Genomic DNA, 21955 nt, shown 5'->3' with positions numbered 1-21955 from the left:
GAGGCCTTTATTAATACCCCTCCGAAAGTGCATCTATTATTGATGCTGAGTCTGAAAGCTCTGCGAAGGCACCCGGGTTCAAGCGCTCGCCCTCTGCTCCCCCGGCCGGCGCTGCCGAGGAAGGGTGGGAGGGAGGGGGGCACCCACCATGGCACCTGGGTGAAGCTGCTTCTGGGGTGGGGTGGGACTGAGCACACGGGCTTGTGTTTTTAGGAGAGGAGAAGCGGTTGCACCCCGAAACCTGGGACTACTCAGGGATGGGGACAACCACGCACCCCCAGGCTGGTGGCATCGCGGTCCCAACGCTGCCATCTTCCCCTTTGTCAGCATCAGGGACAAGAAAACACGTCGGTGCTGGATGCTTTCGGGGGCCAAGGTGACGTGCTTGGGGACTGGGTCAGGACCAAGCCAGGGACACAAGCCAGGGTGCTTGGGGACCAGCTGGGGACTAAGCCAGGGTGCTCAGGGATTCAATCAGGACCAAGGCAGGGACCAAGCTGGGGTACTCAGGGACTGGATCAGGACCAAGCCAGGGTGCTCAGGGAATCAACTGGGACCAAGCCAGGGACCAAGCTGGGGTGCTCAGGGACTGGATCAGGACCAAGCCAGGGTGCTCAGGGAATCAATCAGGACCAAGCCAGGGACCAAGCTGGGGTGCTCTGGGACTGGATCAGGACCAAGCCAAGGTGCTCAGGGAATCAACTGGGACCAAGCTGGGGCATTCAGGGACTGGATCAGGACCAAGCCAGGGACCAAGTCAGGATGCTCAGGGACCAGAACAGGACCAAGCCAGGGTGCTCAGAGACTGGATCAGGACCAAGCCAGGGTGCTCAGGGAATCAATTGGGACCAAGCTGGGGCATTCGGGGTCTGGATCAGGACCAAGCCAGGGACCAAGTCAGGGTGCTCAGGGACCAGAACAGGACCAAGCCAGGGTGCTCAGGGAATCAACTGAGACCAAGCCAGGGACCAAGTTGGGGAGCTCAGGGACTGGATCAGGACCAAGCCAGGGTGCTCAGGGACTCAATCAGGACCAAGCTGGGGTCCTTGCAACCCTGGTTCCAGCCCAGGATGGGGAAGGAGCAATGCGGGCGCCCACACTCGACCCCACACCCCAGGAGGTGATGCTCGCCGGGGTGATCCCAGCCGGGGAGCCTGCCAGGGACTGGGGCTTCACCGGTGGGGGCAAGGGTGGGCTTGGGGGGGGGGGGGGGTACAGGGGAGATGCAGGCTGAGGCCAGCAGGCTGCTGCATGGCAGCAAGGCCCGGCGGAGAGCCCGCCGTGTTCGTGGGGAGACAGGCAGAGGGAGCTGTGAAGGAGGAAAGAGGCAGAGAGAAACAGCCCGGGCTCAGGCTGCGAAAGGGGGGAGGAGGAGGAGGAGGAGGAGGAGGAGGAGGAGGAGGCTGCTAGCGCTCCCCCTCCCTCTTCCATCCCTCTTCCATCCCTCCCTCCCTCGCCCCTGCCTTCACCATGCACAGCCCCCCCTGAACCCAGCAGCACCCCGGGGACCCTCCGTCCCCAGGGTGCCCAGCAGGCCCCCCCCACCCCGTCCTGCCGCCACCCCGCCGGGGCCTTCGGCCTCTGCTCCCTTCCTCCTCCTCCTCCTCCTCCCGCAGCCACCACCCTCCCTCCATCCCCAGGGCCTGGCTGGCATGGAGGTACTGGCCGCAGGGAGCAGGATGCTTCCCGCAGCTCCTGCCTCCTCCCTGGGCTGCATCCCTCTTGCCCGGCATCCCTCATCCCTGACAAAGCCCTGAGCAGCTCAGCAGCCGCCTCCTTTGTGCACCAGAGCGGGTGTGCGTGTTCCATCGTCATCCCACCCCCCCCCCCCCACCACCACCACCACCCCCCCCAATCCCCAAACCCCACAGCCCCCCCCCCCCAGTTCGCTCCGGTTTCGACGGGGACGGCGGCAGCCGGCGGGGGAAGCGGGAAGAGATGCTGCCCTCGCCGAAAAAGCCAAGCGCGGGAGGTCGGAGGCGAGAAGCAGGTACGGGGCGAAGCGGGATGCTGGGCTGGAAGGTGGTGGCTTGTCCCCAGGCTGCTTCTCGCCCAGGGACCCCCCCCCCCCCCCCCCCGGGGGGGGGACACAGCGGGGACAAAGCCACCGCCAGGAGGTGAGGAGGGACCCTCTGCTCCTTGCTGCAGGTGTTTGGGGGGGGGGGGGTTAGATGCACCCCGGCTTTTCATGCCCACCTCCCGCGCCTCATCCCCGGCCACCCTCGCCCACCGCGGTGCCCCCCACCCCGCTGCAACCTCAGCCGGGGAAGGATGGGGACCAGCGGGCACACGGGGCCGGCAACATCCACCACCGCCACCCCTCTTCTCCATCCCCCCCTTCCCTCTTCAACCAGGCAGCGGAGCTGCCTGCTGGTAATTTTTTTTTTTTTTTTTTTTTTTTTAATTTGGGGTGGGGGGTGGGCAGGAAAAATGTTAAACAATGCGAAGAAAGGATCCATGATGAATCGCAGGTAGCGGCACCGAAGCAATCCCAGGGATGGGTTTCGTCCGCTGCTGCAATCTCCCGGCGGCTGGGAGCGTTTCCCGGCTCCGGATGCCTGTGGGCTTTATTAGCGTGGCCGCCGTAGTAATGACTCCGCTAATAATTTCCTTAAATCCTGGTCGTTGCTGGGGGTGGCGGGAGGGAGGGGAGGTTTTGTGGTCAGGGTAGGACATGCCCAGGACAGGGACAGGGCGATGTGTGCGTTTGGACCCGCCTGGGCCGGATTCTGCCTTGGCTTACGGCTGGAAAATAGGGACCGAGGCGGATCGGGTACCCCGGGAGATGAGGGCAGGGATCCAGGCCTGAGATATCAGTGGCACGATGCTGTGGCCCCATCCCTACGGCGGAAAAGCGCTTTCTCATCCCACCGGCAGCAACCGAAGTTGCCGGCGGTGCTTTGTGTTCGCCGGGTTTCGGCCAGGCTGGTGCCGGTGGTCGCCCAGAAGGGGTTAACGTGCGAGGGTCCGTTTTGTAACGACCCCCCCAAACCGGGCAGTTCCAGAAATCCTCCCAGCACATCTTTTTTTATTATTATTATTATTTTTCGCATGGATTTCTTGCCTTTACTGATTTTTTTCCCTAAAAAATGGTTTCCCAAACCTCGTGGCCCCGTTGTGCCTTCCGAGGGGCGGGTGCTGAGCCGTGGGGGATGCCGCCCTGGGGACAAGCATGGATGGAGGGTTCGGTGGCTGTTTAGTGCTCGCCAAGGCTGGCGGTTGTGGGGTGCAGAGGGGCTCAGAGGGGTTTTAGGATGGTGGGAAGAGCCCTTTGTGGGATATTGCAGAGCGACGAGCAAGGGATGATCCCACCCATGGGTGCCCTCAGTGCTTCGGGGTGAAAACAGCGCAAAAATGCACCTCGATAGGTGCTTGTGCCTCCCAGGCTGGAGGAGACCACGGTGACCTCCTAGGCTGGATTTTTGCTGGCTTATCCCGTTTCACAAGGGTGGGGTTTTTTTCCGCCCCCGAAATGTCTTGGAGGGTTTTGTGAGTGGGGGATAAACCAGATCCTTGCAGGGACCCTCACTTGCCCGGGCGTGGGAAGCCACCAGGTCCTCTGTATCACTGGGACAGCACAGCACGGGGGTCCCACAGCCCCAGAGGGGATCAGTGATGAGACCCAACAGCTGCGGTGAGGGGCTGGAGAAGTAACTAACCCTGCTGCAAGGCTGCACGAGCTGATCTAGCAGGACTGGGTCACCCTTTGCTTGGAAGAGGTGGCTCCCAGCACCCTGGCTCCAGCATCAGACACAGGGCCTGGAGACCCCTGGCACTGCAGGGGCTCATGGCATGGTGTGGTTGGGCAAGAAAGCACATGGGTCACCCCTCTGTGGCAAGCTCAGGGCTCACAGAGAGAGATTTCCCGTGGGTTGTCCACCTTCCTGATGGCTGTACTCATCCCAAATGGTTGTGAACCTTCCCAAAGGTTGTGCACCTTCCCGAGGAGCAGGGGACCTTCCCAATGGTTATGGATCTTCCCAGGGGTTGCATACCTTTCCAAGAGTTATGCACCTTTCCAAGGGTTGTGGATCTTCCCAAGGGTTTTAAATCTTCCCAAGGGTTGTGGGTCTTTCCAAGGGTTGTGCACATTCCCAACGGTTGTGCACCTTCCCGAGGAGCAGGGGGACCTTCCCAACGTTTACGGAGCTTCCCAGGGGTTGCGTACCTTTCCAAGAGTTGTGTACCTTTCCAAGAGTTATGCACCTTTCCAAGGGTTGTGGATCTTCCGGAGGGTTGTAAATCTTCCCAAGGGCTGTGGATCTTCCCAAGGGTTGTGCGCCTTCTTGAGCATTGTGCACCCTCCCAAGGGTTGTGCGTGAGTGGGAGGAACACGGGAGGGGAGGATGGGGGCAGACAAAGGACCAGGAAGAAGGGCCAAGGAGGGACTTCTGGTGATCCATCATCCCTGTATCACTAACGCCCCGCCATCTCTTCCAGCGCCTGGCACCAGCCGATGCTGACATACCCCCCCAGAAGTGCCGGACCCCCCAGCTTCCATCCCAGGGCTCTCATCCCGCCATGCCCCAGCGAAGCCACGACCCCACCGCCCGGGGCTCCCCAACCCACCCCACGTGCCACCGGTCCATCCACCCCGCGCCATGAGCGGGGCCGTGCGGTTCCCCTGCGTCGGGGCGCGTAGCTGAGGGATGGCCTCGCTGGACCTGCCCTACCGGTGTCCGCGGTGCGGGGAGCACAAGCGCTTCCGCAGCCTCTCCTCGCTGCGGGCGCACCTGGAGTACAACCACACTTATGAGACCCTCTACGTCCTCTCCAAGACCAACAGCATCTGCGATGCCGCCGTCTTCCCCCTGGCCGCCGACGGGGCTCTGCTGACGCCGGCCGCCCGGCGGGACTACTTTGAGAGCACCTCCTTCCAAGGCAAGGACCAGCGCTTCTCCTGCGACCTCGTCCCCGCCGAGGAGCTGGAGCCGGCCCCGTCCTCCTCCCCCTCGCCCCGCTATGTCCACGAGATCGAGATCCCGCTGACGGAGATCTTCACCCGGGGAAAAGCCGTGGCGCCGGCCCCCGCGCCGCCGGCCGCTATGGACGCTGCCTACGAGGAAGGCTTGGCCCGCCTGAAGATCCGTGCCTTTGAGAAGCTGGAAGTGGACAAGCGGCTGGAGAAGCTGACGGAGGAGGTGGAGCAGAAGATCGCCTCGCAGGTGGGCCGGCTCCAGGTGGAGCTGGACCGTAAGAGCTCGGAGCTGGAGAAAGCCAAGCAGGAGAGCCTGCGGCTCAGCCGGGAGAAGCAGGAGCTGGAGGACCGGGCATCCGAACTGTCCCGCCAGGTAGACGTCAGCGTGGAGATGCTGGCCTCCCTCAAGCAGGACCTGGTGCAGAAGGAGCAGGAACTCACCCGCAAGCAACAGTGAGTCCTTCGTCCCCTCTCCCAGCTGCAGGGTGGGGGGAAATCGGTCCCTGGTGGTGAGCCCTGAGGAGCCCCACACCATCACCAAACCCTCAGACCAAGCGCTAGGGCACAATCCCTTTGACAATCCCCATTAGCATCATCTCTCATCAGGTTTTTGCATCTTCTCCCACGTGGGCAGTGTCCACATAGACCTGAGCCTCTCCATGTCTGTGACCAAGCTGAGTCACATCATGCCGGACCTTGTCCCAGAGCCACCGGTGCCCCAGGACATGGCCAGGCTGGGGATGCCCATGGCCATCCTGCTGTCCTACCAAGGAGCATGGTGGTGGCCATGTTGCTGCAGCCCATCTCTAGTACCAAATGGTCTCCTCCCAAAACCAGGGCTGGGTCATCCCATCTGGCTCCACAGCTGGATCATCTGGCTTTATACAACCTGAGCAATTCCATTGACCTGTCCCATGGTCATAAACATGAGAGAGGCCACCTTGGCCATGCCTAATTTGGGGGTTTTCTCCCAGAAGGAGGGTAGGATAGCCCAAGCAGTATGACCTCCATTTGCTGTTAGGACCGTGGCACTGTTATCTTCATTTTCCTCCCATGTTCCCCACTCAACACCCCCTTCCCAGCCCAGCGCTGCTCCTGAGTTTCCCTCCAGTAAAGCGTTGGGTCATTTTGCCCATCGATGTTGCTCAAGCAAACTAGACCTTGTTCCTCAGGAGCTTCTTAGCAAAGCTGGAGACCACCACGGGGTCCAGAAAGTCAGTGAGGAGAAGGTTAGTGGGGGACAGTCATGGTTGTGCTGGGCTGGGAGCACTGGTGGGATCCCTCAAGGACTTGTCTTGATCCCCACCATCGTCAGCATGTTCATTAATGACTTTGACTCCAAAATAATGTCTGCAGCTCAGAAACAAGGCTCACGGGATTTGCTGGTGGTGGGGATGGTCCTGGGGTGAGGAATGGGGATGGTGCTGGGGCTGGATAAGGGCAACACCTCCGGGTTTGGATGCATGTGTATGGGACAGGCAATGGGGAGGTTGGGGGGCTGCCATCAGCTGCCTCGTGGGTGCTGTCCAGGGGCATCTGGGTGGGGTTGTGGTGGCAGGATGAGGGCCACTAGAGTGAACAAGTCTGGAGCGGGGCCTGGAGACATGTAAGACAGGGTGGATGGAGGGTGACCAATGGGTCAAATGCATCTTGTTCAGTCTGTGGTGGAGCCTGGACACCATTACCACCTAAGAACCTGGTTTTATGCCCCAAAACTGCCTCCCGGACCTCCCTTTCCTTAGAGAAACCCTCCTGCTCCTTGACTGTCCCCATCGGTCCAAAGTCCTCCAGCCAGAGTGACAAAATCACTTGCCAGGTTGCAGAGAGAGCATGGGAAGAGCTGATGAAAAGAGATGTTTTCTTCCTGGATGTAGGGAAACCATCGGAAATCATTTTCATCAGCAAAGCCAGTTTCACCCTTCCCCAAGAACAAAACATTGCCAGGGACATTTCCCAGCCCTGCCAGCTCCGAAACACCACGAGGCTGTCATCCCCTTGGGAGGCTTTTTGCTCCTGGGCTCCGTTTGCTTTGCCCGGGGGTGTTTTTTCCACCCGGTCCATGGGAATGAGAGAGATGAGGGTGATAACCATCAGCATCACCTTACACCTGCCATGCCAGAGCCCCATTTGCCTTCCAAATCTCTGGGGGCCCCTCGCCGGGAACCTGCCCAAATCATTACTGGGAAGCATCCAGGCTCACCTTGTAAATGGCAGGTTGGGGGGCAATGAATTGGTAATTAAACGGCAATTAATAACCAGCAACGGGAATTATGTCACTAAGGGGCTGTCCCCTCCTTTTCCTTCACTTTCCTGCGTGTGCGTGTGTGTATATGCCGATGTTTTTGGGAAGCGGGTGATGTCGGCGGGTGTGTGCGTGCCGGGGCACACGCGTGTGCGGGGTGGGATGGGGCCACCTCGGGTCGCTGAGCTGCTGGCACGCTCCACCCCAGAGCTGGCCACATTTTGGGGATGACAGCTCAGTGCCTCAGCAGGGTGAACCCTGCCCATCCCCAGGCGTGAAGCTCCTGAGCGCCTGCTAATTAATGTGTTAACGAGGGGAACCGGGGCCCTGCAACCACAGGGCTTGACGGGGTACGGGGCTGAGCGGGGTTTAAGGACTCCAAGCTGCCCTTAAGGTCTTTCCTTTAAGTCTGCCCTGAATGAGGCAGGGTACCACTGCCATCTTCCTCCATCATCCCGCCACGCCATCATCATCCTCCCTCCGCTCCATCTTGCTCAGGGGCCTGACTCCAGTCCTGGGAGCGCTGTGCATCCCAGCGAAGGTGCTGGGGATGACATCCCCCCCCCCCAAAACAAGGTGGCCACATCCACCCTGCATGCCAGGAGCATCCCTTGGTCCCCGCTCTGCCCCGAACCATGCCTGGGAGCCATCTGGGCTGGCACAGACCCAAATCAAGCTGATGATGGAATGGTCCGGATGCACGCCGGCATCCTTGAACCCCCCCCCACCCCAGCTCGCAGGCAGGGATGGAGGTCCTTAAGAGGGACGGGTGAGAAAGTATTGGGGTGTCACCCAGCTGGTCCCTCCACGCAGGGAGGTGCTGCAGATCGACCAGTTCCTGAAGGAGACGGCCGCCCGCGAGGCCAACGCCAAGGTCCGCCTTCAGCACTTCATCGAGGAGCTGCTGGACCGGGCGGACCGGGCCGAGAAGCAGCTCCAGATCATCAGCAGCAGCTGCGGCACCACTCCAAATGGCAGCCTGGGACGCTGTGGCACGCCGGGGGCCAAGGCCGCCGGCCGACCGGTACCTCCGCGGGCACAGGCACGGGCACCCCAGCGGCTTCGGGCATGCACCCATGTGGCTTCACTGACGGCTGTAAGGGGTTGAGCAGGGAGGTGTAGGGACCCCCATCTCGTTCCCGCGGGGAAATGGATAATCCCGGGTGGGGGGATCCCAAAAAGAAGTTGCTTCTCGGTGGGTCTGTTTTCCCGTGGCCAGCGTGGGCAAGGCGCTGGGGCGATGCTGGAGATGCTCTTCTGCATCCCGCTTGGGTACGGCCTCACCCCAAAACGCGGCTGGCGCTGGGTGGGTTATCGGGGTCGTCTCCCTCGGCCGCACCACCCGCATTTTGGGTTTCGCCACGTTGGCTCCTCTTGTCCCATCTCCCCGCAGAGAGACCGGCACCCGGGGCCGGGGGTGGCCGTGCATGGTCCTTACGGCGTGTCCAACCAGCGCTCCTCCTCCAGCACCGGGTGAGTCCCCCATTCCGTGCTGCCTGTTTGGGATTTTAATGGGACGGTCTTTTTTTTTGGCCGGCGAGGGGGCTGACGGGAAGGGGACGCAAACCCCGGTGAGCACTGAGGTTGGGCATCCCTGTCCCCCAGGGCCTCAAGCCGTGCGAAAGCCGTGTCGCAGAGCTCGGGCTGCTACGACAGCGACAGCGCAGAGCCGTGTCCCACCGATGACACCGCCGACGGGCATCCCTACCCGGCACGGGACGGCGCCCGGGGCTCGGGGCTGCGCCGGCAAGCCATCCAAAATTGGCACCGCCGGCCCTACCGCAACAGCACCGAGGGCGAGGAGGGAGACGTCTCCGACGTGGGCTCCCGCACCACCGAGTCGGAGGCCGAAGGCTGGGAGCCGGACGCACCCGGATCCGCCGCATCCCGACCCACCGGCAGCTGCCGGCTGACGGGTGAGACCATGCCGGGCTCTTCTGGTGGGGTGGGAGGGTGGGAAGGCTGGAAGGTGGGGGACGGGGATGGCTCCTCAGCCCCACGAGGAACATCCCTTCCCTGCCACCCTCCCTGGCCGCCAGTGGCAACCGATGGCCGGTGTCCCACAGCCAGGACCGAGGGGGCCGGCGTCAAGGTGGGACGGCTGGAGAGGGGCAGCCCGGGCCACTCCAGCGAGGTGATCAGCCCCGAGATCCTCAAGATGCGGGCGGCTCTTTTCTGCATCTTCACCTACCTGGACACCAAGACCCTGCTGCGGGCGGCCGAGGTGTGCAAGGACTGGAAGTTCGTGGCCCGGCACCCGGCCGTGTGGACGCGGGTGCTGCTGGAGAACGCCAGGGTGTCCTCCAAGGTACCGGGGATGGGGATGGCACTGCCCGGGGCGAGACCTTCCTTCCAGAAAGGCGAAGATGTGCAAGCGTGTTGCTTGTGTTGGTTGTCGTGCCATTGCGGTCATGGGAACGTGGGTGCACACAGCTGTGTGCTTGCGCCAGCGGCTGGATGCGTTGCACGTTCACGCTTGCGGGCGTGAGCTCACGCGTGCACACGTTTTCACGCGCTTTTGTGGTCACACCTGTGATTCTGTTGCACGCGCTCTCGCGTGACCTCGTATGTGCATTTTCACATATTCAAGGCATCTGTGTGTGCACAGATCCGCCCAAAGGCAGCCAAGGATGGGTGGCGTGGGGCATGCTGAGGGCGTCCCCCTTGGTGACAGCCACCCCTGTCCCCCCCAGTTCCTGGCCATGCTGTCTCAGTGGTGCACCCAGATGCACTCCCTCACCCTCCAAAACCTCAAGCCGCGCCAGCGAGGGAAGAAGGAGAGCAAGGAGGACTACATGAAGAGCACACGGTGAGTCCCCACATCCTGGGCACCCTCCTCCCACAGCCAGAGCCGCTGGTCCACAGGGATGATGATGCTCCATGAGCCCCAACGTCCCGTTTCCACTGACGTCAGTTCATCACACACCGGCTCCTGCTGTGGGTTTTGGGCATCCTGGAGCCACGGATGCCCATGGAACATGTCACCCTCCTGGGGTGGCCCCGGGGTGGCCATGGGGAGTGTGAGCGTGGGCACCCGTGCCTGACCCTGCCTCCATCCCTGGCAGGGGCTGCCTGGAAGCCGGGCTGGAGTCCCTATTGAAGGCGACGGGCAGCAACCTGCTCATCCTCCGCATCTCACACTGCCCCAACGTGCTGACGGACCGCTCGCTTTGGCTGGCCAGCTGCTACTGCCGGGCTCTGCAGGCTGTCACGTACCGGTAAGGATGGCCACCGGCATCCCCCCTTGCCCACGGGGACCGTGTGGTTCCCTGGCTGGGAGAAGGCTGGGAACATCCATGGAATGTGCTGGGACTCCTCTGATGCCCATCCCCATTCCCTGTCAGAACGCAGCAGACCTGGCCAGGTGTGAAGGACCAACCTTTCCATGTCCCCAGCCTAGCGGCAGCCCCAGTATCCAGTGTCCCCAGTGCAAGCTGTCCTTGCAACTCTCATCCTCCTCTGGCACGTTCCCATGCAGATGTTTCCATTCCAGCTCCATTCCCACCATCCTGTTACCAATCTCACCGCAGCTGGAGGTGTGACCGGGGTCTTGGTATGGGGACACTGCTTTATGTTAGAGAAGGGTGAAGAAGAGGTGCACCAACACCAGGGCCCAGTGAGGTCCCACCTGACCGTCACCCCCTGACGAAGGCTTCTAACGGGGAGAAGAGGCCTCAGGGTCCCTCTGTCCCAGGAGGGAGGAACAGCTCTGCCACGGGATTGCTAAGACCCAACTTGGAGACCTTGCCCAAGATCAAGAACAGAAGGCCCATGATGGTGTAGGTCCTGGAGGAGGTCACAGGTCCTGGAGGAGATCACTGACTGCTCCTTGGCCTTGGCCACTTTCCGAAGAGGCTCTGCCTCCTGTGGAGACAGAATTTACCTTTCCTACACACTCGAAGATGTTGATCCTTGCTCCACTGCATCCTGCAGGCAACCGCTTCAGCCTTGGTATCCAGTTCACCTGCAGCCGATGGGTGTCCTCATCCAGCCCAGGATGGAGAACCCTTCAGGTGGGAAAGCACACCCAGCCGGCTCCTCTGTTTTGGCCCAAGTGAGCTCAGACACGGCTCTGATCTGGGGATCCCACACCATGAGGCAGCCCAGTGCTGCTGGGTTTAACCCAAAGACTCCTCCATCGGCCCTTCCAAGGGCGTTAGAGCAAGCCCAAGTACTCCTGGCACGTTGCTAACCTGTGACTCTGACTCATGCTCTAATTAACCCGCCACACTCGCAAGGGCCTCTTGGCAGGCTTCTTCAGTGGAGATGTGTGAAACGCTCAACATAACACCCATCACTTATTTTTAGGCTTGCCTGAAGTTTCAAAGTAGGTCATTTAGAGTCAGGAAGTGCAGCCTCGGTCTTCAGGAGGCAGCCTGGTGTGGTGAAACGGCCAGGGGCCTGTGTTTGGGCTGGTGGTATCAGGATGATGCTCTCTGACATCTCTCCTCCATTGACTTGGTGCTGGGAGCCGACGGCATCAGCAAAAGCTCCTCTGAGCCGGTGGCACAAACGCCAGGTGCGCAGACAGCGTGGTCACGCCTGATCGGTGCCATGACTAGTGGTAGACCTACACCCCCACCGTGCCCCTGCGCAACTCCAGCAGCACCCCATGAAGTCTGTTTTGATACCTCCAAAAACACCAAGGAGGAGCCCACAGCAAACATCTGCAGCGACATTTGGCCAAGAGCCACCTACAGATGTGGTGGCACAACCGCAGAGCTGGTGCAGAGGCCGTGGAGCAACCACTGCACTTGGCTGGAAGTTACTGCCCATCCCCTGAAACGTCCTTACCACCTCCTGGCACCATCCAGGCTGGCCACGTGACAAGTCAAACAAACCCAATGGGATCTGCAGGGATGTTATATTTGCTCTGCAAGGGTACCCGGGCTGGCAGTCTCAATTCAATCACTTGCCACCTTTGCATCTGGAAGACTTTTGCCTTCACCTTCAACCTCACCTTCAACCACCAACCACACCTTCAGCCTTTACCTTCAGCCTTACTTCATCTTCAATCTCACCTTCAACTTCACCTTCTTCCATTTTTCTTGACGTTGCACATCCGTAGGCACAATTCCAGATAGAAATGCCTTCAGCCTTCCTGCATGGGTTGGTGTTGGGACCGTCTGGTTCATGGGCAGATCATGGCTTATAAATAATGACCAGATTTGTACCTCCAGGTGCAGAGAGATGTAGCAGCATGGAGGCTGCAGACACGGCCCCCGGGGCGGCATCACTGCCGGTGGGGGCCACCGCGTGTCCTCTGTGTTGTTCCAGGAGCTCTACGGACCCCGTGGGTCATGAAGTCATCTGGGCCCTTGGAGCGGGTTGCAGGGACATCATCTCCCTCCAGGTCGCACCTTTGCATCCGTGGTAAGAGTCATGCTAGGAGGAGGCCAGGCTGAGTGTGAGGGGCATTGCTGGGCTGGAAAGAAATTGGGTGCCAGATCCATATTTTCTTGGGGGAGGGGGGTCCTCCTGGGATGAGCAGCAATCCTGGAGGCCAGTTTGGGGGACCGGGAGCTCAGCCCCATCCCTCCCTGTGAAGGCTGGGAGCTGTTGGGTGTAGGCACCTCCCCGCCGAGCTGGGAGTGTTTCCAGGGAGGCTGCTAACACCAGAGATGAAAGGAGAGCTGTGATGGGTCTGGTAGGCAACGGTGAACATCAAACGCTTGTCTGAGATCCTCACTGCTCATATAACAGCAGCCCTGAAGGGCCTGGATGCTTTTAAAAGGGTGTCAAGTCGCTGCTTAGGGAGAGGATTGTAGTTGCTCTCACTTTGTAAAAGCATTTGGGGGGGGGGTGAAGGTGCTGGCGGTTCCCCACCCTGCAGCATGAGTGCTCAGGAGTGCACAGAGCAGGTCACTTGCCCCCTCACCTCCGTGCCATGGGGCTGCCTCCTGGGCAGTTCTTCTTGTCCTGGGAGGTTTGTTGCAATGTCACGTCCCCTGTCGGCCTGGATTGAGGTGTACAGAGGGAGATGTCTCTTAGCAGGAGAAGCTGGATGTCAAGTCCCTGATGGCTTGTTTCTTCCCTGGGGGAAACACCACATGGCATGTAGACTTCTCTACCCGAACTAGAGGTCCAGGCCCCTGCTACTGGTTCGATCACTGCAAGCGACAGAGTTCAGGGCCTGATTCAGATCTCCAGAGGGTTTGGGGTAGAGGGACTCCATTGAGTGCATGGACCTGCCCTGTCCCAGTTGCAACACAACCCAAGGTGGTTGCTCAGATGGAGACGTCTGCTCTGGAGACACCTCCTTCCAGTGTGGCAACCCCCGCTTTGGTGGGGTGGGAGAGGTCCCATCCCCAATGCCACTCGAGGGAGCACTCGTGGTGGGGGGGTGAGCTTTTCTGCCAGCCCTCCCCAGCTCTTTCTTCTTCATCTCCCCAGCCAGCAGCCGACGCGTTTCAGCAACCGCTGCCTTCAGATGATCGGACGGTGCTGGCCGCACTTGCGGGCACTGGGCATTGGAGGGGCAGGCTGCGGCGTCCAGGGACTGGCGTCCTTAGGTAGGCAGCTCTCCTCTGATGGGACAAGAAGGAGACCTTGCTGGAGGCAGGGTATACCCCTACGAGATGCCCCATGGGTATCTCAATGGAGAAGCGCACCTCAAAGACCATGGGTGCACTCTGCCCCTCCTTGCTGCCACCCATCCCTCCTACCACCCCGTTCCCATCGGCTGTCCTCATCCCTTCCCCGTGGGGTGCTGACGGCGGGTGTTCTGCCCCTCCAGCCCGAAACTGCATGCGGCTTCAGGTCCTGGAGCTGGACCACGTGGCAGAGATCAACCAGGAGGTCGCGGCGGAGATGTGTCGAGAGGGGCTGAAGGGGTTGGAGATGCTAGTGCTGACCTCCACGCCAGTCACCCCCAAAGCCCTGCTGCACTTCAACAGTGAGTAGCAATGCTGGGGGAGTGCATAGCATCATCCATTGACCAAAAGCCCACCAGATATCCAGATCCATGAACCAGACCCTGCCTTCCAGCCCCACTCACAGGAACCCACTGCCAACACTGGAAGGTGCTGGGAGATCCATGGTGGAAGTTTTCTAAAAGGGGATCCAACTGGCCCCTGCCAAGGATGCGTTAAGAGCTGGTCTTGCCTTGGGCCACAAGAAGGATGGAGACATTCTCTCTGTGCTCCCCTCACTGTAATTGAGGCCTCAATGTCTGTGGCACACCTGAGGTTCACCCTGGTGTATCTGAGTTTGGAGTCAAGCCATTTACTGAAGACATTTGCCAGGATGGGAGCTCTAGGGGGAAAGAGATCTGCAGCCGGCAGGAGGGTCTGTTTGAGGTGCGGTTCCTGGTGGTCATGGCACACGTGACTGTGGTTGGACTTGATGGGAGCCCACCTCTCTGGGTGGAAGAGTAAGGGTCTCCCAAGGAAGCAGTAGGACTGCTGATTTGGGATAGGACAATCAGGGACCATCTCGTAGACCACCGTCCTCCCTACGGAGGTCTTTGTCACCAAAAGCGAGTCTCATCCACCTTCAGGGTGAGGTTTCCTATATGAACAAGGCCTTGAAGAGCACTGGGTGGGTTTTAGGGTCCATCCTGGCTGGGGGGAGGCTGTCTCCCCACCAGGTATGGCGAGGCCAGGCAGTATCTCTTCCCCCAGGTGTGTGTCGGAACCTGAAGTCCATCGTCGTGCAGGTGGGCATTGTGGACTACTTCAAAGAGCCCCACAGCCCTGAAGCCAAGAAGATGTTTGAAGAAATGGTGAACAAACTCCAGGTAAAGGATGCCATTCCCAGGTCACCCGTGCGTCACCAGTCTCGTGTCCCCATGGGGTCTGAGGACAAATTCTTGCCCACCACTGAAGTTCTGCAGTAGAGAACATTATAGCTCAATGAGGACATCCTGAAGGCTCGCTGTCCTTTAGACACACATGCCCCAAAGGCTGAAACAAGATTTAACATGCTGTGATTCCTTCCCATTGCTTTAACCAGGACTGCTTCTCTGTAGGTCTGTTCCCCGGGGACAGAAAAGGGCTCTTGCCTCCTTTGCAGGGCCACTTACTTGCTGAACACCGCGAAGTGATTTAAAATCCACCCATGAAAGCAGAAATATGGTTAATTTTATTTAGGCTGAGTTGCAGACCTCGCTCAGTTTGTGATGCTCAGCAGGGCTTGCGCTGTCCTTGATCTGTTCAGGGTCTCCAAGGCAGACATCTCCATCCGTGTCCAAGGGGAAAATAGGTGCCTCCGTTTCACCTTGACTCATCCTGCAGCAGGTTGGGCTCCCATGGGGGCGTAAGGCAAAAATCCCATGAGATGCAAAGCAGGACTTGGGGACGGAGGCCCACCAGTGCGGTCAGATGGGGTCAGATGGCTCATGCGATTCCTGCTCCACTGCCAAGCCCTGGCATGGGAAAAACAGTGGGCAGCGAGACAGACCGATGTCCACCCCCAGGGTGGGGGTCACTTTCAAAGAAGAGCCATTTCAGAAGGGCTTTCCTTGCGTGGCCGTCCACCGCCGTGCTTTGCAAATCCCAAGTGCCCCTGCATGTTGATGTCATCTGCCCCAAACTACTACTGTCCTCTGGAAACAGGGTTTTTAACCAAGCAGAAACCAAATCCAGAGCTAGCTTCAAGGGCATGGGATTAAGAGGCATTGAGCCAGTCCTGCAAGGAAGCCAAATCCCCGTGGGATGCGGTGGTGGGGATGGGACCAGGGTGGACCCCTTCCCATGGTGGGGATTCGAGATGTCCTCTCCTCTCTCTTGCTCAAGCAAGACTGGCAGGTTGTGCACCGACCGTGCTCTCTGCTCCTCTTCCAGGCCCTGAGGAAGAGACCTGGCTTTTCCAAGATTTTACACATCAAAGTGGAAGGAGGCTGTTAGACCTTCAGGGAACCACAAAGCACATTCCCTCCTCTGCCCGGCGGAGCCAGGGGCCCCGTGAAACCAAACCTACCATCCGCCGCTCATCCGTTGCCGGACCTGGAGCACGGAGATGCCGGCCCATGCACAAAAAACCCAAACTTTTGCAGGCCTTAGTGACTGGCGGCCGGCGCTCATCCCCGGGGCCAGCTCACGGGCGAGAAGGTGCTACTTAAGGAAATTTTTTGGCTGCCCAAAGAGGCAGGGCTACGCTCTTTCCCGGGAGGGAAGATGGCTTCGAAACACCCACGGCTGCTCGTTGCCAAGGATCCTTGTTTGGGGAATGTCTTTTTCTTCAAACTCTCTTTCTGGGGGGTTTTTTGCCTGTTTGATGGTGTGGGAGATGAGGATGGCTCAGCCCATCCCTGTGGGCTCTTTGCAGAGCGCTGGGCTCGGCGTCATGGCTGGACCATCCCCGTCCTCTCCATGGACTGGTGAAGGTGGGGTGGGAAGGGGTCGTTCCTCCAGAGAAAATGGTGCCCAGCATTCCTACAGGGTTTCCGCTTGTTTTCATTTCATTTGTTTAACAGAGGGGCACCCAAACCTGGGCAAATACTGCCCAGAAACCAGCAGCCACGACAGCACAAGCCCAGACGGCAGAGCTGCATCTCGGGGGCTGTAGGAGCCAGAGGACACCAGGAGAGATGGTCGCTCTTCCAGAGGTTTCCAGCCTCACCTCCTCTCCACCCAAACCTTCCTGCCAAGGCAATAAACCATCTCCACAATCCTCGTCCACCAGGAAACACGGGTCATACTTCTGTCCCCACCAACATCCACCACCTGCTCAGGCTTCCTCCGGAGCAAGTTGTCCCATGCGGAAAGAGGGACTGGCATGGGACGCCCACATTTGCCATCTCATCACCTTCCCGAGCAGCCTGGAGGAGAAACCCTGGCCAAATTGTCCTGAAATCCAAAGCTGCTGGTGAAAGCACCAACCCAACCGCCCTGGTAGATCTCTTATCTATGGCCACGGCTGTTTTCTTAATCCTGCTTTTTTTCTTCTGGCTGTCTTCTGCCTGCAAGGACAACATCGCCCCCAAAATACCCTTCTTTTTTTCCAAAGGAAAAGGCTTTTGAAAGGCATCCGGCAGGGTCAGGCATCTCCATCTTCCACCCTGGGGAGAAGGTGCCAGGAGGTGCCCACGCCACGGGGGACACCCATCACAGCACTGCCAGCAGCAGGGACACACCGGCCTTAACCACAGCCCCCTGCCACCCCGAGCCCCGACCAGGCGTGCTTGGACCCAACATGCTGAGCTGAGAGGAGCCGACTGAGAAAAGGAGATTTTGGGGGGGTTTGTCCTCTTCTCTGGACCATCGTTGGAGGTTTCGGTGCCTGTTGGCCAGCATGGCTGCGAGGAGACGGCCCTTCCCAGGGTACCTTCCCTTCCTCCAGCCCTCCCGGCGTGATGGGCTGCCCTGGAGCATCCCCCCCAGGAGGGAGAAGGCTGCAGACCCATCCTGGTACCACCTTCCTCATCTACGGCACGAGAGCTGCAGACCTCAGCCGGGCCCTCCCGGCATGCCGACAACCCATGGGGACCCCGACAGAAAATCAAATCGATTCCAGATCGCTGAAGCTGCTGGTGGGCTGGAGGCAGCTCCTGGGTCTCCAACCCCAGAAAGCACCTCAGGAGACCATTTCATCCACCCTTCGTCCCATCTACGCTGTCACCTCTGAAACAGGGTAGGGTTTTTTTGGCCATAACCCCCCGTCTGAAGCACCTCCGTTCCCCCACTGACTGCAGCTTTCCAGGAGAAGGCTGTTCCCTGTATGCACAAAATGTGGGACCCCAAAAAAACGCCTGCGAGAAACTACCGCGTCCCACCATGACCCCATGGGCAGCGTTGGACGAACTCCCCGGCACAGGGAAGGAGCTCCCCGCCGTGCCCGCCGTGGGTTTACCTCCACCCCGGGGAGGCTGGGACACACATAAATCCAGGGGCAAGAGGAGCAAGGGATGCCCCGACCAGCAAAAAATACCACCCAGCAAAGCTACAACCCCCCGGGGACCACCCGGTGTCCATCCCACAAGCGTGGTCCCAGCGGAGATGTCACCATTCGAAACGGCGCAGAGACTTGCGAAATTCCCTTAAAAAAAAAAAAAAAAACAACAACAAAGTAAGTATTTATTTCTATAAAGAAAAGAAGGAGAAAAAAAAAAAGATTTTAAAGGAAAATTATATACTCAGCATGTTTATACACTCTATGCTTAAAGACTATCGTGTTGGAGAGTTGTGTCCGAAGACTGAAGGTGGCTGCTCCGGGTTTGCTGCTAGCCCGTGTCCAGCCCCTCGCCCGGCTCCTCCGGGCCGTGGGGAAAGTGAGGACGGGGTGATGGAAAGCAGGGGGAGGTGTTGAGGACTTTTGGAGAAACCTTCTGTGCTCGCCAGCGAGGCCGGAGCGGCTGCCGGTGCCATCGGTGGCCGTGTCTGCCGGTGGCCGTGGGTGTGCGGCGTCCCTGTCCCCCCCGCTGCCGCGAGGGTTTTGTAAGTCACGGCAGGACAACCTCACCCGAATTTGGTGCTTCGGTGCGTCACCCAGACCAGACCAAACCATCCGCCTCCCCTTGGGGCGTTCCCAAAAAGTCCAACTTCTGGCTTAGCAGAGCCACGTTTTTACAAAAAAATCCTGCGATGACACAAGACCTTGAGCGGGTTCAAGGATTAGAAGATGGAAAGTGGGGTTTTTTTTCCCATTTTGCCTGGGCTCGGATGCATCCCTTCCTCCTCCTCCTCCTCCTCGGCTGGGGATGAAGGTGGCTGGCACAGTGAGACAGGCTTGGTGGTAATGAGAGCCCTGCGTCTCCCTGGCCCTCCCGGTGGCTCCTAATTGCCCAGGTTGTTAACAGCAACGAGCTCATTAACGGCTGCGTATTTCTTCCACTGAAATGTCATATTGATGGTTTCCCTGCTGCTTTTCCTCCTCATCCTGTCAGCATGCGGCCCCGTTGGCTCCCCCACAAACCCCCATCCCTACGGGATGCTCGAGCGATGCTGCCCGTGGCCGTAGGATTCACCGCATCGGTCATGGGGTTTCAACCCCATTTCCTCTGGAAACGATGGAGATGCGCAGAAATACCAAATCCCCTGGGAACGCCTTGAAATCACGCAGCGTATTTGGGTGCTGGTAGGGAAGGGACTGCCGCAGCGTGAGCTCAACCCCATACTAGACCCTAGAGAAGCCCCAGGGGGGCTCCGCGATGACAATCCTCAGCAAAAGCCAGGGCACAGCCACCCATCCCGGGGCAAGCAGCTTTCCCTCAGGGTCATGGTGATGGCCAAATCTGGCAGGGGTTGGATGGACGGTGCTGCCGGTTCCTGCCAGACCCGGTTCCCGCGGGACCAGTTTTGGGGAGATTTATTCCTTTGCCAGCGAGTTTGCCCAAAGTTTTCCCATGCTCGCGGCATTCCTCTTCGCTTGAATTTGGGTGCCAGTCAGGGATCTCAAGGGGAACACCACCAGCAAAGCCAGCTCGGGGGGCCAAATTTATCCCAAATCCATGTTTTTCTGTCTCCTTCGTGTGTTGGATTTTGCTTGTCATCCATCGCTCCGAGCCCCCAGGAGCTGGGGATGCTCCCGGGACCGGCTGCCTCCTCCTGCCTTCATCCCTGCACCCCCAGCTTGGGGGGGGCCCAGGGGTGTAAGGTCTTGAGGAAAATGGGAACCCCCAGGTTGGCTCTGTCCAAGGAGGTTTTTAAACCTCTTTATCAAGCAAAGAAGGCAAGAAAAAAAATATCCCACCTCTTGCCGTGTGTCACGGCCCCAGCTGCCACCCAAGGCACAGCCACAGCCGAGTCTCGGACAGTTTGTTTGGATCCTCCAAAGGACTCCGAATTTGGTTAAAACAGAACAAAAAAAACCATGAAAAGTGTTGATAAAGGCTCTTAAAGCGGTCGAACATCATTTGCTCTCAGCTCTTGGAGGAGCCCACCCCAGGAGCTGGCGCATCCCTTCAGCCTCTCGTTTTGGGTTGAAAACTTGCAGGTTCGGGTGGAGCGAAAGCATTTGGGAATCGGTGCCAAATGACAAAATGCTTTAAAAAAAAAACCAAACAGGTAGCAGGGAGATTTTAGCAACCAGAGATAGTTTGTTGTGACCGAAGCATCGCAGGATGTTGTTGCAAGGTGAGCGGCGGCGATGCACGACCTTCCTCCATCAGTGGGAGGCAAATTAATCCCCATGGCGGGCGAAAAGGTCCCTCCTGCCCTGAGAAAAAGCTGCTGCACATCCTTCCCTGGTGCGCAGCAGCAAGGAGAGGAGGGAAAACTGCCCGAAAACAGGAAAAATGGGATTTTCTGATCCAGCCTCAGGATTAAGTCCCATGGAGGGGAGGGGGGAGATGAGGCAGGCTGGGGCCGGGGACAAGCGAGTGCAATGGTGCGGGCGGGCAGGATGGCTTTTGGGAAGCGAGCGTGGTAACGCACATTTGCTTAGAGATAATCAGAGGACGCGCTCCCCGCAGGGAGAGAAATATAGATTATATATATACAGGAATTACAATCGTTTCCCTAAAGCACTTCACGGCGGCGTTTGCTCCGGCGCAAGCTCAGCCCCCGTGAGCGATTTCCGAGGGGCCCTGTACAGCGACCTCCCCCCTCCTGAAAGGTAGCGAGTTTGCCTCCTAAGTTATTTTTTTAAATCTATATAAATTTAGGTCTATTTTAGTCTTTTGCAGCGATGTGCGAGTGTCTGGAGAACCAAACATCCCTTTCCCCCCACTCCGGCCCTGCGGTCCCTTGATGCTAAACCAGGTCCTCGATGCTAAATCTGCCGGAGGATGCTGCCCTGGAGGAGGGGGGAGCAGCAGGGATTGGGGTACAGCAAAGGTTGGGGTGCAGCCGGAGATGGGGAGGGATTGGGGTGGGGGGTCCGGGTGGTTTTGTCGGCAGCAGGGTCCAATGGCGGCCAGGGAGAGCGGGCAAGGCAGCGGCTGCTGCCCGTCGGCCGCGGGAGACCGTGTTTTTAGCACTTTGGTTGGTACTATCACCTGTAGACGCACTTTGATGTTGTTGCTTTGAAACTTTGCCGAGTGTAAACAATGTGTATTTAAAGAATTACAAAAAGAAAAAAAAAAAAAGTGTGTAAAGAGCTATTTTATGATTCAGTGTTGAATAAAGACTCTTGAGATTGAGGTGGGGTTTTCGCTCTCCCGGGGGCCACAACGAACAGAGACCAGCGCTGGCCAGCTCCAGTGCCAGACCAGTGAGACCAGTTGCTGTTTGGGGCTTACTGGAAGCATCCCGACCTCCCACTCCCTGAGGACACAGGGATTGTGGGGGCTGTGGTCTCCATTGATCCAGCCCCATGGGGCACAGGGACAAAGTGGGGCAGCGTGGGGGGAGCAGCTTCCCCCAGGTCTGGTGAGGGTGAGGCAGCCCTGGGCGCAGGGAGATGGGACCACGCTGCCGTCAGGAAAACACCTTCCTCCGGCTCCCGGTCACTGGAGGGGAAACACCCTCAGCCCCGAGGATCTGTCCCACACGGAGGGACACAGGATCAGCCCCCACTATTCCCGCTTTTACCCCTCCCAGGCTGCAGAGCTGCTGTGTTTTCTCTTAGGAGAGTTTGTCTTTAAACGCCACCGCTAAGAAATGCCAAGAGGGGTTTACGCGAAAGCTGTTAACCGCGCTCGCTTTTCGGTACAACCGCTCACACGCTGCCAACCGCGCTCCAGCTGGGATGAACGGCCACGAGGGTCACACTTGGGGACCCGGCAGATGTCTCTAATAGGGCTCGTAGCGGCTGTCGCGTGGCAGCACTTTACGAACAAGGCAGAAGTAACACATTTTGTGGCATAACAGACCATTGACTTGCCTAATTAAATGAGATCTCAAAGGATTGAGACCAGATAGATACCAAATTTCTTCCACTGTCCTCCATTAACACTTTCCACCAAGACTCCCCAT

General features: G+C 58.8%; 1 protein-coding gene across 6 annotated transcripts; it reads left to right on the top strand.

Annotated features, from left to right (window-relative positions):
• The first annotated feature begins 1422 nt into the window (after positions 1-1422).
• Positions 1423-21180, top strand: FBXO41 (F-box protein 41). 6 transcript variants are annotated; one of them, XM_030024452.2, is made up of 13 exons: positions 1423-1990; positions 4441-5371; positions 7974-8184; positions 8554-8633; positions 8766-9076; positions 9227-9468; positions 9854-9969; positions 10226-10378; positions 12438-12533; positions 13554-13672; positions 13897-14055; positions 14783-14898; positions 15944-21180. In XM_030024452.2, the coding sequence occupies exons 2-13, from the start codon at positions 4650-4652 to the stop codon at positions 16004-16006; spliced, it is 2388 nt and encodes a 795-aa protein (XP_029880312.1). In that variant the 5' UTR covers positions 1423-1990; positions 4441-4649; the 3' UTR covers positions 16007-21180. The 6 variants fall into 6 exon arrangements, with proteins under 6 accessions (XP_029880312.1, XP_029880293.1, XP_029880302.1 ...); XM_030024433.2 differs by having other exon boundaries at positions 9200-9468; XM_030024442.2 differs by having other exon boundaries at positions 7974-8202.
• The last annotated feature ends 775 nt before the right edge of the window (positions 21181-21955 follow it).

The sequence above is a fragment of the Aquila chrysaetos genome, chromosome 1, assembly GCF_900496995.4.
Source record: "Aquila chrysaetos chrysaetos chromosome 1, bAquChr1.4, whole genome shotgun sequence".
Classification (NCBI taxonomy): Eukaryota; Metazoa; Chordata; class Aves; order Accipitriformes; family Accipitridae; genus Aquila; species Aquila chrysaetos.
Note: the sequence above shows the minus strand (reverse complement) of the source record. Positions and strands in the feature narration are given on the sequence as shown.

Excerpts from the sequence above, each read along its gene's own strand:
- FBXO41 (XM_030024404.2), top strand. The coding sequence starts at position 4,650 with ATGGCCTCGCTGGACCTGCCCTACCGGTGTCCGCGGTGCGGGGAGCAC. Across the intron at positions 9,970-10,225 it reads GACTACATGAAGAGCACACG|GGGCTGCCTGGAAGCCGGGC; the intron begins GTGAGTCCCCAC and ends CATCCCTGGCAG. Across the intron at positions 14,899-15,943 it reads AAATGGTGAACAAACTCCAG|GCCCTGAGGAAGAGACCTGG; the intron begins GTAAAGGATGCC and ends CTCCTCTTCCAG.